Raw genomic sequence first — 16685 nt, forward strand, 5'->3', positions numbered from 1 at the left:
AAGAAAAAACGGGGGCCAGGCCAGTCTATATCAATAGTAGTTTATTCCAATCCTCTTCACTCCTGTCTTTCTCTGCCTCCTTCTCTCCTGGGCCCCAGTCTTGGAAGCTCTCTCCTTCTGGCTCTGACTCTGAATCTCTGGAGCCCGAGCTCTCTCACTTCTCATCCTTTTTCCGAGCTTACGTCTTAGTTTATATAGCAGTCACATAAGGCGGTGACATAAAGGTGGCTTGAATACTGATGAATCAACAAAGAGAGGTAAGACCACTCCTCCAGGAGATTAACTCAAGGATAAAATCTCATCTACAGAGATTACTTCATATTACTAGGAGATCCACCAAGGGTGGGATCCCAACAAGGGTGTGTTCTTCCTTCAGTTAGTAATCTACTTAAATAGTTGTAATAAATCTACTTCTAATATTTCTAGCAATGTCATTCTGTATGAGCACAGTAAGAGATATAAATTTAGTTTGGTTCTTCCTGAGAACATCTCACTATACATTTCGCAGTCCTCAGGCCAGGTTAATCTTCCTAGCTCCAGCAGGGTCCTAGTCTCGTCGTTACTTACTTTTGGATCATGACAGCATTTGTCCATGATCATGCCCTCAACTTACAGTTGAGTATCGTGGCTCTTTGGCCTGGCCCATTTCGATGCCAGGGTAGCTCACTGCTTTCCCTGGGTCCATTCAGTCCTTCGTCAGGACCCTGCTTTTGGGGTGCTAGGAACTAAGGGCAACTGAGTCAAGAAATCAGATGCCCAGGAGTAAATATTATTCGGAGTCAATCAACTCCCAAGTTACAAAGCATAATATTAACTGTCTTCCTGTGTCGACACAGAAAGGACATTGCTTACAATACAAGTTCAGTGTTCTTAGATGGGTGTGACCTGACAAACCTAAGCTACCTGAGGAAGGACAAAAGAGTGTTATCCTACAGGGGCCAAGATGGGACTCACACTCATGTGCCCAAGAAGCATCGTTTGGAGTTTGGACTCTGAGTAGAATTCCATCTCCTGCGTCTGAGGCTGTTTCATCCTGTTCCCACAAACTCAGCAGGAGTGGACAGAGAGGAAGGAGGCAGTAGGACCATGGCCCTTTGTTCTGCCATGGCCGGGCGAGGATCCTGGCAGGGACCATGTTAAGTGTGCATGCCCAGCAGTGCCCTGACTGTGCTGGGTTGTGTGTCCGGTGGGTGAGCTCTGCATTGCTTGTGTCCCGTGTGTGTTCAGAACATGACGGGGCATGTCATTGGGACTGTGCCCTGGGGTGTCATTGGGACTCCCCATGTCAGTGACTTTCCTCCAATAAAGTGTCTGAATTGCACTCGTGTCTGGTCTCTCCCTGGCAGGTGACTCCAATCACGCAAACTCCGTGTCCCCTCCCCCTGGTTCCTGCATCCAAAAGGACTAGGACGGGGCAAGACCGAGGGCTCAGGAGAGCATTCTTGACCTCCTAACCGAGCTGGGTTGGGGTTTCTCTCAGCTCAGCCTGAAGTGGGCCCTGGACAAGAATTTTGGGTTGAGCAGGGTGTTGGGGTGGGAGTTGGTTCTGGAGAAAGGCCCCAAGTCCTGCAGAGCCTGGGTCCCACCCGACAGGATCCTTTTTCCTCTCTCATCCCTGCTTGGGCTAGGTCCCACCCATCACCTGCTACAGGCTCACACAGAGCAACTCAAAGACCTAAAGGTGGACACCAGGGCCCGGGGCCAGCAGACTGTCTCTGTGGTTCCAGGATGATGGGGATGACTGAGTGATCCTGAGAAGGGGCTCCTGACGCCTGTTGGGTCCCTGCAGAGGGTGGTGACGCGCAGACTGCACGTTCCAAGTTTCAGAGTGCTCCGGGTCAGAGCATAATGGGACGTGTGTTGCTAGGTGGTGCATCAGGCCAACACTGAACACCGTTTCTGATCCAGAGATGTCTAACACCTAGCCAGGGGTCAAACTCATACACAGGTATGAGACCATAACAGGAAACTTCACTTCACGGCCACCCCGAGAAACTTCAGAGCTCGGAGCTGGGAGAAACCTGGGAACGGGGAATGGTTCCCAACTCTCCCTTCAGGCAGGGTCCAGCTGGTACCCAGGGTCACACCCACACTCATTCCACAGCCAGGCAGATCCAAGGAACATCCCCCTATATCTCCCTCGCTCCCTGGCAGGTACCACCTCGAATATGCATGCCCCGTGCTGCCCTGATCTGTCCTGGGGGTCAGTATCTGCCTGGTCGTGACTGCCCTGAGGGTGGGACTCTGCATATGCCCGTGCCCGACCTTCTCTCCTTCAAACTTTGCATCTAGTATTCAGGGATGGTCTCACTCGTTCCTTCAATCTTTTGCAGGCCGGTTGCCATGGACACCAGTAGCTGGGCCTTTTCGCTGTGGGCACCTGTGGTATTGAATCAGCGAAAGTCATAGCACTTAAGAATTACCTTCTGTTTCCCACAAACCTCCAGCACCCGCACTCCCGGTTAGGAGGTGCCCTTAGGGCTGTAGCCTTGAGGCCAGGCAGAGGGTCTCCAAGCCCCACATCTCACCCGGCACCTGCTTTTTCTTGCTCCAGGTTACCTGTGCCAACAGGTGTTTACTTGCCTGTGTTGGTTTAGAGTCTCCTGATTCGGAGTTGCTGGGCATCTTTCCATGTGCTGGGTTCTTGGAGGCCATTTGTGACCACGTGTATCAACAGTGGACACACTATGCTAAGTGGACTGCATCAGACAGAGAGAAAGTCCCGTGGGATATCTCTGAGATGGAATCTAAGAAGATCCACAGTGTAATGAGAGAGACAGCAGTTGTCGCCCCCGGGTAACATGGACGTGAGCCCAGGAGGTTAGAGGAGGACACTGGAGAGTTCCAGGCAGAGTGCAGTGACAGAGAAGACACGGTAGAGGAAGCCATCAGGTCCTCCATGGTTCCCAAGATATGGAAGGGGATTATCTGATGTGGCCAGTGCCAAGTAGTGCTCCAGGCGCCTCATATGACAGCACATAGGTGTATGGAATAATGTCCCCAAATCCTCCATCTGACGCATTGTTCTAGGCCCAATACAGTCAGAGAAGCATTGAGGATGCCCCAGAGGTAGGCCGAGAACTCAGGGAATGCAAAGAATATTGTGTATTTCATCAATTCATAACTCCACTCACAACACTGTGGGTGGTACTGCACGCATCAATATCAATACAGAACAGGATATGGGCACCTTGTGGGTTCCCATTATGACCGGGAGGAAGGAAATGGCGACAGGAAACTGGCCCGGCTAAGGGAACCTCGGCTGGCAACAGAAGAAGCTGAGCTTGCAATTCCCCATGGCAATCTCGTCCTCTCGGCACTCCTTTCTGCACTTGCCCCGGCCCAGCCTGCAGGGCTCACACGGAGCGAAATCACCTGTGAGAGAGACAGAGACAGACAGAGACAGAGACAGAGAGAGATGCTGACACACATTCCTGAGTCTTTCCTCCCAAGGACGCCCAGTCCACAGAAACTGTGGGTTTGTATCTAAGATTCTAAAGGGGTTGTGTCTAAGAGTCTAAAGGGTTTGTATCTAAGTCTAAAGGATTTGTGTCTAAGTGTCAATGGGTTTGTATCTAATAGTCTAAAGGGTTTGTATCTAATTGTTTAAAAGGTTTGTATCTAAGAGTCTAAATTGTTTGTATCTCAAAGTCTAAAGGGTTTGTATCTAAGAGTCTAAAGCGTTTGTTTCTAAGAATCAAAGGTGTTTGTATCTAAGATTATAAAGGATTTGCATCAAATAGACTAAAGGGTTTGTGTCTAAGACTTTAAAGGGTTTGTATCAAATAGCCTAAAGGGTCTAAGAGTTTAAAGGATTTGGGGCTGGAGCTATATTGGAGGGGTGGGGGGGGTGGTAGGGCGGCTGTCTTGCTTGAGGTCAACCCGCGTTCTATTCCTGCCATCCCATTATGGTCCCCCGAGCACCGCAAGGGTAACACCGCCTGAGTGCATGAGCCAGAAGTAACCCCTGTGCATCACTGGGTGTGACCCCAAAATTTAAAAAAATATTTTAAAAACATAAAAGAAAAAACGTTTAAAGGATTTGTATCTAGGCTTATAAATGGTTTGTATCTGATAGCCTAAAGGGCTTCTGTCTAAGAGTCTAAAGGGTTTTTAGGAACTGGCCCAGAGCTTTCAGAGACACCTGTGTTTTCAGAATGCAGTGGGTGTCTACATTCTTAATCAGCATGTAGGCACAAACCCTCTTACTGTGTTTATAACCATGTGAGGTCGGAAGGAAGGGAGGGGACACCGCAATCCACGAGCCACAAGGAAGATCCCAAGTGAGCTGAGGACTCCGCCCTGCAGGAGGGAGCATCGTGGGATTCTGCTAGACCAAAAGTGAGTCGCAGCATCAAGACTCCTCGTGTCAGCCCGGGGAGGCCACTGGGCTCAGATAGAGGCCAAGCTGTGCTCTCCCTCTGTCCAACGACATTCCAGAATCCTTCACGATTTTTAAAAATTTTCTGCTGGTGCTGCCCCTCGGTCGCAAGAGACCATTTCTTTCATTGTACTTGTGTTTGGGGCCACACTGGCAGTGATCAGGGCTGCCCATGCTGTGCCTTCCAAGATCACTGTTATTTGGTTTCTGTGATCTTTGGGGAGTGGAGGGTGAATCCAGGTTGGCTGTAGGCAGGACAGGAGCCGGACTTGCCGTACTGTCCCTCTGTTCCCTGAGAGATACCCCCTACTCCATCTTTGGTGTCAGACATCAGGGCCTTTAGAGCTGCTCTGAGGGCATCTGCTGGCTGGGTTCATCCCCCGAGTCAGGGCCACAATGAGTGACTTGCTGGGCTGGCACCAGAAGCTGCTCAGGCACTGATCTTTCTTCGCTTCCCAGCACTGCACATCTCAACCTGTCGGCCCTGAGGCTCCAGGTGGGAAGAGTCTGATGGGGTTCTTGGGGGCACGTGGGGATGAGGCGCCAGAGCCCAGCAGTGCTGAGGCCTCAAGTGCGTCTCGGCAGCGGCAGCAGCCCGACCCCTCCCAGATGCTCCTGGGATGCTGCTGCCCAGGGCGCCCCTCACAGGCCCTCAGAGCATTGGGCTGTGCGCTGGGAGATGTTGGGGAACATTTTGCCCAACTGTACCCTATCACGTTGCTCAGCGTGTCTGGGCACGTGGGACCAAGGATGACAGGGGTGTGGAGAAGCAACCTCAGGAGCAGCCAGTGACTCTTTACTTCATTGCCAAATACACACATATTTTATAGAGGGTCTTAGCTTTCCAGGAAGGTCCAATCACATAAAGTTCAGCATTATTGGCCTATCACATTTCCTACTCTGCTTTGCCCTGGTCCAATCCAAATTAAGGCTAGATACTGTGCCTAGGATGATTTACTCAGTGTAGATGACAGTGTCTGTATTTGGGGCACATGTGACTAGGGGGTCGGATGAGGCTCAGGGCCGGACACCTGGTGTTGACACCCTGTTCTTGCCAAGTTTGCACAGTTCCTCCCATCTGGGCCACTTTGCAAGGTAGGGTCTTATCTGTTCCAGTGCCTGTAGCCATGCTCCACAGGGAGAGACTCTCTGAAACAGGGGATGCCCTCAGGACTTGCCTCTCTTTCCAACCCACTGCTCCACACAGGGGCAGCGACACCTCTGACACTGTCTCTGTTCAGGGAACAGAACCAGGGTGAGGTGGATAGCTGAGCCCAATCCCAGAACATGAACTGATGGGAGACCACAAAAACAGGCCCACATTCTGATGGCCGAAGGAAAGGCAGCAGCAGTGATTTCTCTATGGATGGAAACCATGGGGACTGTCGAACCCGAGGCTGAGAGGAGAATAGTGTGCTGGTAGCCGGACCATTGCCAGGCACTGCCACTCTATGACTTCCGGTGTCTCTGTGACCTGCGAGGCTGATGAGCTCAAGTGTCCCCAGGGAGTGAGCGGGTCAGAGTTCTAAGAGTGAAAATGATACACAAGAGAAGGAACTCACCTGTCAGAAACAGACGGTTATTCTCAAATCCTGCCTGGCACCCTAAATGCGAAACAAAGCACATTGGGGAGGGAAATGACCATGCAGGCAATGACACCCATGCCACAGCTGTCCCTGCCAGCCCTGGAGAATGTATCCTCATGGTATCACAGAGAAGCAGCTGGATTCACAGCGAGAGATCGGTCAGGTCAGACATTAATTTAAGTAATCCCAGGAGGGAGCAGAGACCCCTGGGAGGTCCCAAGAGAGACCCTGAGAAGCGTGTGTGGCCAAGGCAGGCAGGAATTGTGAACTGTGTCTGCCCCAGCAGTTTGACCCATTCCCCACCCACCCACCCACCCTCCCACCCATCCCCGTTTACCTGCTGGAAGCTGAGCCAGAAGGAAGCAACAAGCAACAGCAAGAAGCAGCTTCATCCTGCCGGGCCCGGCTGAAGGGAGGGAGACTCTTCACCACAGAGCCGAGGTCCGGGGGGGGACACGGTTCTCGAGGCTGACAGGGGAGAGGCCGCATGCAGACTGCCCGGATCAGGGGCTGAGCTGCCGGAAATACTGCCGGGCCAAACTTCTCAGTCAGTGAAGTGAATCGACTGAAACATTCCAGGCCCTATTGCCAGGATCGGGCACTGCTATGACTGGTGGGAACCTCGGCCTCCGGAAGCCCGGATTGGCTTCTCGCTGGACTCTGCACTGTGGACACTCTTGACCTCTTGACCCTGCCCCGCTTGAGTGCCTCCACCTGCTTCCGGGCTCCTGTGCCCACACGTCTATGAAGGGCCCCTGAGCACTGGGGCTTATATGGCTCAGGTGTGGGCTCCAAGCCAGCCACCCCCGGCTCAGTTACTCAGAAACCCCATTGCTTTCAGCCACACCAACAACCGTTTCCGCTCTGAGGATCTGTCCTGCATTTCCCACGAATTAGCCCCCAGTGACTATTGGTCCACTAAGCACCCAGCCCATCACTAGCGAACACTCTGTCCCCTGAGTTCCGCCCGCTCCCCTCTTCCTGCCATGTCTTTTAGGGCCCTTGGGGTCCCACTCCTGTACTCCTCTCATCCTTGGAGGGAAGTGGTCTCATTCCCTATCTTCGGAATTGCCCTCATCCTTAGCAACCATGCACGTGCTGCCCAGCACTGCCCTGGCCCCTGAACTCCTGCCCTTTTCTTGTCCAAACCCCAAATTCAGAAACTCTCACACCCTGTACAAAGGAGTCACCGATCCAGTGCACCTCCTGGAGGTGACGCAGGGTCCCTCACTCATGTGGGCACCACAGCCTCCTGGGGGCCACTCGGGGCCTTGTGCACCCTCAGGCCAGGTCCTGGACAGCAGAGTGTCCACCTCGCCCACCCCCATGTCCTGCTGGTCCCCTCACTCAACTGGGGGCGAGGGGGGCGTACAGAAGAGGTTGGGCCGTGGTTGGTCCAGGGGACCAGTCCCAGAGAGCGCTCCCTCAGCACCATCATCCATCCATGGGAGTTTAGGAGGATGAGTCTCAGGCAGAGAGACATGTGGGTGCTTTTGAATTTGTATTTTCACCTCTTGCATGACACCTGGTAGCAGGACGCTGCTCCACTGGCAGCATTTCTCTGTCTGTCCTGATGGAGAGTCACAGTTTTTAGTAAAGACATGAGACACCCTCAAGTGATCAAGGGGCTCACAGCTGAGATGGCTCAGGGCTGAGATCTAGACTCCATCCAGCCCAGTGTACCAGCTTGGAACATGGAGTGTTCACCCCACAGTGCTCACAGGCAGTGACTCGCTCCCGGTGCCAACTGCAACAAGAGCCAACATGCGGGTCCCAGGACCCTCGTTCCTGCTGCTCTGATCGGCTGCTCTGTGCTCCCGGCCCTGTTTCAGAACCAGAGCAATAAGGGCTGGAACCAAGGGACATTTTGGGCTGTGTGGGCTGCAGCCGCATGGCACAAAACGCCTCCCTCTTACTGTGGGTCAGCGGTCAAGATGCTATCGGCTGGGCAGGAGCAGGGTGGGTGTTTGCTGCTGTCCTCAGAACGCCGAGCCCCACGGAGCCACCAGCATGAGGACACTGCTGCTTCTCCTGGCTCTCCTCTCCTGGGTGGCCCCAGGTAAGGCGCCTGGCCGGGGACTCTGCTGTGATTGTCCGTGTGACTCCCATGGGAGGCAGTGGCCCTGGTCTTGGCCCTAGAGGGCACTGGCTGTCAGGGATGACACTCCTAGTGCCACTTCTGCTGGGCCTGTCTCCTGGCACTGTTATTAAGGGGTGCCCTGGTGTCTCAGAAAGACACCGTGGAAGTAGGGCCAGGGGCTGGCTTCATCTCCAGGCCATGGACAGAAGGCCAGGACAGCAGTGAGTCGTCAGAGATGGGGAGGAGAGAGTGTGACCAAGGGCACCGAGATGGCCCTGAACAGGACAGTAGGTTCAGCAGGAGAGTAGAAAACGCTGTTTCTCAGGCACATGGTGTTAGATGGACTGTCCCCAAGCCTCGCAAACTGGACCGCACTTCCAGCTCCACACCAGCTTCTCCCGGGACCCTCTGTCCTCCCAAGCTGAGTGACCCTGGGAATGAAACTTCTGGGCTGGCAGGGCAGGAATGTGGGCTGGGAACCCTGTGGCCAGGCTCCTGCCCAGGGCTGCTGCGTGTGAAGCTCGACCCCTCAGAAGGCACAGCTGGTCTGTTCCCAGGGAGAAGGTCAGGGGTGACGAGAGCCCAGCTTGTTGGGATGTCCAGAGCAGGGCAGGGGGTTGAGCCCGTGTTCTGGCTCAGTGACAGAATGTCCTTCCCATTGGGACTCGCTCCCCTGAGGCTGCACCTAGGTTCTCCTCCTTGGACCCTGAGCCTGGGCTCTGCAGGGCCTGGCCAGTAGGGCAGGAAGGGGGTGTGTAGGCCCCAGGCTGTCCCATGTCCCCTGCTCCTAGTGGACGGAGCCGGACCTCGTTCGCTTGCTGGGGAAGGGATCTGCATGCACTTGGAACCAACATCTGCGAGCTTCTGGCCTTTGCTCCAGGTGGCCAGTGGCGGCCCTGAGGCTGTCCCCCATCCAGCCTGATGTCCCAAGAGTCAGCCGTGTCCAGAATTAACAGAGCCTGGGCAGGGAGGGGGGCCCGGTGCCCCCTCTGTGGAAGGAGAGGACACGCCCAGGGAAATCCCCAGCAGTTCCCGCTTTCCCGGTGACGGGCAGTGTGAGGCTAACCTCTCCCTCACCACCTTTCCCTTTCCAGGCAGGAGTGAGTTTTTTGACGAGAGGTGCTCCCGGATGAAGGGCCGCTGTGAGGAGCACTGCCAGAAGAGCGAAGAGCTTGTGGGCCTGTGCCGCCGCTCCCTGTCCTGTTGTCTGCTGCTGCAGCCATGCGAGATTCCTAAGCCTCTGCTCCCCGTGGGGCCCCACGCCCAGACCCCGCGCCGTCTGCCCCCAGCCCCACTCCTGCAGGCACCACAATAAAGATCAGGGGCTGTGTTCCCCGCTGACCACGGGCTTTTCTCACCTGCGACAGGCTTGTGTCTCTGTTGGTGGCATGGACTGTCCCCGAGGGACCCAAGAGTGCCTCTAAGAGGACCCAGCAAGCTCTTCCCAGTTCCTGCCAACCCCCAGACACCTACAGCCCCAGATGGGACTGGAGATGCCATGGTGAGGGGCTGATGTGATGCCGGGTGGCTCTTTTCATGTTTATCATCCATCAGGTTCAGCCTCCTGCACCCAGAGCCTGCCCCGGCTTTCCTGTGTCTTTCACTTAGAGCCTCGGGCCAGCGGGTGAAGCAAAGGCCCCTTGAGGCCTCTGATGGGAGACAGATGCACAGGGAGACCTGCTTGGCAGGGACACTCACCATCCATACCAGCGGGCACAGCCTCTCCAGCAATAGTGGTTTGGTTGTGGTTAGTCAAGCGCACCGGATCCCTACTGTGTCCAAGGACACCTCTCCGTGGTGGGGACGGTCAGGCTGAGCCCAGCACGAACCTCGCGGCCTCTCAGGTGCTTTATCTCTGTAGCCTCCGTTTCCTCCTCAGGAAATGATCCAGTTGGGGCCAGATAGACATGCAGGGTTAAGGCGCTCGGGTGGTGTCCGGTTTCTTCATAGCAGCACACAGGGCCCTCGCGCGCCACACGGGAATAGCCCCCAGAATCCCGCCAGCCGTGGCCCCAAAACTAGGGGTGAAAATGATCAAGTACAAGTCTGAGAGTCTGATTTCTCGTCAGAGGATGGGGTCTAGCAGCACCCACGCTGACCAGCAGAGGGCGACCTTGGCTCTGCCCAAAGATGGAGCTAGGCGGGTGGTGGTGTGTGGTGGGTGGTGGGCGGTGGTGGTGGGTGGTGGGCATAAAGGCAGGCCCTGGGTGGGTCTCACCCAGCTACAAGGGTTGCCATGGGCTGTGGCAATGAAGGGACTCGAGGACCGGAGCTGGAGCACAGAAGGCCGGGCACTTGCCATGGTCTCACCCCAGATAGCCCCTGAGCCCGCCAGGAGTGACCCCTGAGCACCCCCAGTGAGCACAGACTCACACACCAGGAGTGGACGCAAGCACAGGCTGGCAGGGGTGGCAGGGGGACACTCATAGCATCTCCCCTCGCCGGGAGAGGGGACTGCTGCTTCCGGCCGGCCCCTTTCCAGTCAGGGGGCCACAGCCAGAGCAGGGGGTTGGGCCACTCCCCTGGGGCTGGGGCTGGGGGGCACCCATGAAGCTCTCTGCTGCCCCCCAGGGTCAGCACATCCCCAGCAGGGGGTGCTGGAGGGGCCCAGCCCACCCCTCAGGTGGCCACAGGCAGGGGCAGTTTCTGCTCAGCCCAGGAGAGGCCAGAGCCGACTCGGACGGCCCAGGAATCTCTGCAGGACGTGGTCAGCTGGGGGCACACGCCAGCCCTTCGGCCCCCATAGCCCACTCACTCGAGGCCCAGCTGGCCCAACCCTCAGAGCCTGGTGTGGGGCCACGGGTACAAGTACATAGGAGCCAGCTGGGCAGGACCCCCCCAGGCTGGGGTGAGACTTGAACTTCGGGCCCTCACCCCAGAATCTCCAGGCACAGGGCGGTCTGTTAGGGGCTTGTCTGGGACCCCACGGGCCCCTCCTCTGTCTGGGTGTCCTGAGTATCATTCTACCTCCACAACCTATGAGCCTCTGCAGGAGGAGGGAGGGGAGGAAGCAGAGGAGGAGGGAGGGAGGGAGGAAGGGAGAGGACGGAAGGATGGAGGGAAGGAGGGAGGGCGGGGGGAAAGGAGAGGGGAGACGGGAGGAAGGAAGCAGAGAAGGGAGAGAGGCTCACTGGCCACCAGAGGGGGCCAGTGCGAGCCCTCCCAGCCCAAGGGACCCAGCCCCAGCAGCTGAAAATCTCCAGAACTCAACAGCCACCGACTCGCACCCGCTCTCCACACACTCGGGCCAAGCCTCACCCACCAGTGATCCTATTCCTGGACACTTCATGCCACACACCCTACCCATCCTCTAAGAGTACCACACCACATCTGATGGGGTTCACAGTAGTAAGCAACCAATATCAGAGTGAATTTTTTTTAACATATAAATGTGTGTGTGTGTGTGTGTGTGTGTGTGTGTGTGTGTGTAAGCACACAAGGCTCAACCTTCAACAACATGTTAGTGATCTCCTATAGAAAGGCTTACTGGTCCCTGGGTGATATATAGCAATCGTCACCCTCTTTCCTCTAAGGATACTTATTTGTAGAATTTTCAGCAGTTTTTCATAACAAACAGTATAAAATATATTATTTTGGTTCTGCTTTGGGACAAAGATTGGGGTTCAGGATGGAAACATCTGAAATACGGTGGTGGAATGGTGTCATGGTGGTGGGATGGGTGTTTGAATATTAAATATAATCAAATATTGTGAACTACTTTATAAAATTAAAAAATACAAAAAGGAGAGAGGAGAGAAAGGGAGAAGAGGGAGGGGAGGGAGGAGGGAAAGAAGGAAGTGAGGGGAGAAAGGGGAAAGAGGGAGGGAGGGGAGGGGAGGAGAGGGGAGGGAGGAGACTCAGAATCGTCCAGCTAGAGGGCCCTGGAGGAGTCCAGAGCAGGGCAGGTGAGGCCTGGCCAGTCTCTTCCTCCCACCTCAGTGAGCCTGCAGCTCGGGCCCAGATCGGCCGGGGTGCTGGGAACACAGTGACAGGCCCGGGACAGCCTCAGGGATGCAGTAGGGCCTTCCCGGAAGGCTGGAGGGCCCCGGAATCCAGTCCAGCTGGTGACGCAGGGCTAAGTTTGGCGCTCGGGCCGGGACCTCCCTTCTCCGGAGCCATGGTCCCTGGGAAGCAGGGCAGCAGGGACAGGCCACCAGCAGCGTTGAGTGATGCTGGCACCCGCCTTGGACAGAGCTTGGCTGGGGGTGGAGGAGCCCGACCATGTCCCCTCCCCAAGAGCACCCAGAGAAGGAACCGCAGTTACGAGCCCCAGACTGGCACCCCAGGCCCTCGGGACAAGCAGGGGTCCATGGGGCTGCAGCTTTGTCAGAGCCTGGCCAGCAGCTACCCTCACTGGCTCCCCAGGGATCCTGGAGGGGCTCTGCTGCTGTCCAGATTCCTGGGGTCAGGCAGGCACTGCAGTGGGTCACCCCCTGCCCAGTACAGCCTGGAGGGAGCCCCTGAGCCCTCTGGGGTTCATGCCCCAGCTGCCCCCTCACTAACCCTCTCCCGCAGGGCGGTTTGCAGGGAGGGACTGAGAGCAGCTGTGGGTGGTTCTGGCTCCATTCTTCCAGAAGGACGGTTGGGTTCTAGAATCTTCTACAAAGGCTTCCCTCCTGCAGCTCAGTCTTTCTTCCTGGATGGGGGCAGGTGACCCTCCAAAGAGGAAGGGAGAAGGAAAGCAAGGGGCTTTTCTCTGTCTGCTGAGAAATAGAGGGGGTGGATGGGGGAAGAGAAACACAGACAGACAGGCAGACAGAGAGGGACACACACATACACACACACACACACACACACAAATATACACACACATGCATACAAACACACACACACAGACAGATAGACAGATAGATAGAGAAGGTCACACACACACAAACACACATATACACAGAGAAAGAGAGACAAACAGACAGGCAGACAGACAGATGGACAGTCAGGCAGACACACTCACAGACAGAGACTGGGCAATGACCAGGGGTACCCTCCTGTTGGTGGCCAAGCCTGAGGGAGATACTTCTTCCCCCTGACTGTGGGCCCCCACCGTGAAGCAGCAGGAAGCACCGGGACCTGGGACACGGGAACAGATTGTCTTCTCAGAATCTGGGGGTGGGTCCTAGGCAGTGGACACTAATGTCGAGTTCACGGGTTTCTATGTCCTGTGCACTGAGAGCCAGGCCTGCCCACTATCCAATTGGATACCAGTACAGACGGGCATGTCCCCTCTCCCAATGTACACCAGTACAGTCGGGCCTGTCCCCTTCCCGATGGACACCAGTACAGCCAGGTCTGTCCTCTTCCCGATGGACACCAGCGGAAAAGAATTTCAAGAGTAGATGAGCGGTGAAGTAAGAGCCGATTTTATTTGGAGGTGTGTGAAGGGAAGGAGAGAGAGAGAGAGTTGACTAACGCTCAAGACAGTGCGTGAGCTTCCCCAAGGGTGCAGAGACCTCCCCCCCCCCCACACACACACACACACCAGCATTAGACAGGAAAGCATGAAAGCCCGCAGCTCAAAAGGGGAGATGTGGGTGACACATGTGCCCAGCCACATGGACACAAGCGGCAAATGGCCAGGACAGCATATGTGCCCTCCCTTTGTTCAAGGTGGCTTTATAGGGTTTCTCCAACCTGCCCCCTCGTGGGGCTACTACCTAGGTCAAAGTCCATTGCTAAGGTGGTTGGGGGGGGGGGGGCAGGGCAGGGGCTGGGAGAAGCTCCGTGCAGCGAGTGTCCTTTTCTCTCAGGCTGACACACATCAGCACAGCATCCGAAGGTCCCCAGAGCTGCTTCAGTGACTGACAGGGGCAACGGCAAGGAAAGAAACAGTTCACCCCTTCACAGCTTTGATGGATGCTGTGGGAAAACGTATGTCCAACAACCTGACAAGGCAGGACTCTCTCCCCCCTTCCCCACTAGGGTATCAGAGATGCGGTGCACCCATGTTCTGGACCCCACGCTATAACTGTTGCCCATCGCTGTGAGGTAAATCACCCCAAACTGTAGTGGCTGGGGAGAGGGTGCTGGCGTGATCTCCTCCTGGGCTGTGGAAACTGGGCCAGCGGTGCCTCTGGGCCAGGGAGCTCTAGCACCCTGCAGCCCACTGTCTCTCCGAGCTCACTCGTGGCTGCTGGGGCATGGCTCTCTTGCAGGCTGCTGGGTTTGGGGTCTCAGTGGCCATTGCCGGGAGCTTCTCTTGGCTCTGTTGGGGAATAAGATGATCTTCCCCTCCCCTGGGAGGCTGATGATGAGGAAACTGTCCCAATGCCAGGAGGCGCATTAGCAAGAGCAAAGGCCGGTTTACTGCACTCGATACCGAGGAGGGATACTCAGACCCCTGCCTCCGAGACCCCCACAAACCAGGCGCCTTTTCTATTGGCCTCGAGGGAGTTGGGCAAAGCAACAGGTGTGAGTCTCAATTGCCTCCACTGGAGATAATCCCCCCAAATAATCTTGCATCTACTCAAGATCATTGCCCCAACCCCCGGGTCAGGCTGCCCTGGCCCTGGGCTCCTGACCATGAGACTCTCATGGGCAGCTCAGAGCATGGCAGGTGGTCTCTCCGGAGTCAGCAGGCAAGGCCAAGAGTTGCCTGAGCCCCCCATGTGTCGGGAACGAGCACCAGTACATCCAGGCCTGTACTGGTTGTGAGTGCGGGCAGGAGAGCAGGGGCGGACAGAGCGGCCTTCCCGCTGACGCGCTGGCTAGGGAATGTTGCTGGGTTCAGAGGCCTCGGGCTCCTGCTGCAGTGGCCTGCATTGGAGAGGACACTTCCCTGGGACCGTGCCATGGGCCTGTTTGTGATGGGAGAGTTGAAGAGTCGCAAGAGACTGAGTGTCCAGCAAAGCCCCCAAAATATTTATAGGCAGCAATCACAAAGGCTTTTGATGCAGACACCCCAGAACTCTCCCAAGAGAAGGCTGGGGAGAGTTCCCAGAGGCGTCCGCATCATTAGACTAAAATTCTCTTGCTGCGGGTAAATGACCCAGTGCTAAGCCAGGGTCAGCGGGTGGAGCGGGCCAGGGCTTCCTCGCTGCCCATTCTCCACCACATCCATGGGGAAGCCCCAGGCTAAGCCCAGGGATGCAGAAGGGCGTAAGGGCAGCTGAACGGCCTCCCACAGAGCGGACTCAGGCAGCCGTGAGCCCCTTGCGGCTGAAACCCCATTTGACCCCAACAATTCCCTCCTCCTAACCTAGCCAGACTGGCCCAAGTCCTCCTACCCCTCCCCCCCACCTCCCCACTTCAGACCCTGCAGAGGATCCGACCAGCCATGTGGATGCTACTGGCTGAGTGCCACACCCAAGATGGTTTCCATGCGGGGGAGTCTGCGTTGGTTCTGATCTCCATGGTGTCACTGGCAAGGACTTTGCCGCCCCTGCACCCCTGTATCCTGCGCACGGCACCGCCTCCACTCCGGCCCCCAGCCCACAGAGCTAGATTGCTTTGTGGGGACCCCGAGGCCCCCAAACTCCTGCCCCAGAGCTCCCACCAGCACAGAGGGGTGGGGCGGGACTTGGCTGCAGCTACTCCCGGGGGACCAAACACGAAGGGCTGTGGAAGCAGCCCCACTGCAGGGCAAAGGGCAGCACCACCGTCTCTCCCTTGGCCCTGGAGAGGCTGTTGCCAAGTGGGCAGAGGCACCCTGGGGTGGTCTGACGCATGCTGCTCCCTTCTAGCGTTTGCCCCTGGGGTTCCAGAGAGCCGCTGTGTTATTGTGGACCGGGAAAGTCCCACGGCCCTGTAAGGCTTCACATTCCTGAGCAGGTCGGAGCCTGCCAGGAGTGCCGTCGCCAACCTGAGTCCAGAGCGGTGTGCCCGCCTCCTGTCCGCCTCCCGCCCACCCACCGTGTCTCTCTGCCTTTGAGGCCCGCATGCCCCTCCACTGGCTTCTGCAGCTGCTGTCCTTCCCAGACACGGCTGCTCTGTTCCAGCTTCTGGGCGACCCTGTTCCTCATGTCTGTGTCTCTCTGCAGGAAGAGTTCCCGGCTCTGTGCTCAGGGCCGCTCCTGGCAGAGGCTGGGAGTCAAAGCCGGGTCAGAGCCACCCCAGCCACCCACAGAGCAAGGGCCTTCCCTCCTGGCCTGTCTCTTTGGCTTCGCCTGTCCCTTCAGGAGCACCGCTGCTGTGTGAAGGGCAGCCATGCATCCCTCTCTTGGCCACGGAGACCTGTGCTTCTGCTCCACAGGGAGCCCTGCAAATGTTTGGGACCAGTGTGAGCAGGGGCTGGAGCCTGCAGGGGCCCGGACTCTTGCTCCGCTCCTGCGATTCCACTTCCTGTAGAGACGCGAGCGGCTGTTTGTCCTCCGCAACACCCACCTCTGGCCACACAGCCCCTCTCGAGCATTCTGGCATTAGGTACCATCACATCCGTCCAGTCCTGGACGCATTCCCACTGCCCCTGCTATCTCTCCATCCTTTGCCAACTCGACTTGCTGATACTCTCTGTGCTTACAATTTCTGGCTTTACTTCTTTTTGCCATTATTTTCCTTTCTGCTCCTAACTTTGAAATTTTTACTTCGCAAGCATGTCTGGTTATCCCAGTGAATGAAAGCATTGCAGGCCGGGCGTGCGGGTTTCTCACCAATGCAGAGAGAAAGATGCCACCTACGAAAGGCAGCCAGAGATTCAGGATGGAGT

General features: G+C 56.4%; 1 protein-coding gene across 1 annotated transcript; it reads left to right on the top strand.

The window, feature by feature from the left end:
- The first annotated feature begins 7977 nt into the window (after positions 1–7977).
- Positions 7978–15791, top strand: LOC130023400 (beta-defensin 106A-like). The gene is made up of 3 exons (XM_056113906.1): positions 7978–8026; positions 9142–9270; positions 15724–15791. The coding sequence occupies exons 1-3, from the start codon at positions 7978–7980 to the stop codon at positions 15789–15791; spliced, it is 246 nt and encodes an 81-aa protein (XP_055969881.1).
- Positions 15792–16685: the final 894 nt, after the last annotated feature.

The sequence above is a fragment of the Sorex fumeus genome, unplaced genomic scaffold (genome assembly GCF_029834395.1).
Source record: "Sorex fumeus unplaced genomic scaffold, SorFum_2.1 ptg000024l, whole genome shotgun sequence".
Lineage (NCBI taxonomy): Eukaryota > Metazoa > Chordata > Mammalia > Eulipotyphla > Soricidae > Sorex > Sorex fumeus.

Coding starts and splice junctions, on each gene's coding strand:
- LOC130023400 (XM_056113906.1), top strand. CDS start 7,978: ATGAGGACACTGCTGCTTCTCCTGGCTCTCCTCTCCTGGGTGGCCCCA. Junction 8,027..9,141: donor CCTCTCCTGGGTGGCCCCAG/GTAAGGCGCCTG, acceptor TTCCCTTTCCAG/GCAGGAGTGAGTTTTTTGAC. Junction 9,271..15,723: donor TTGTCTGCTGCTGCAGCCAT/GCGAGATTCCTA, acceptor GCTCCCTTCTAG/CGTTTGCCCCTGGGGTTCCA.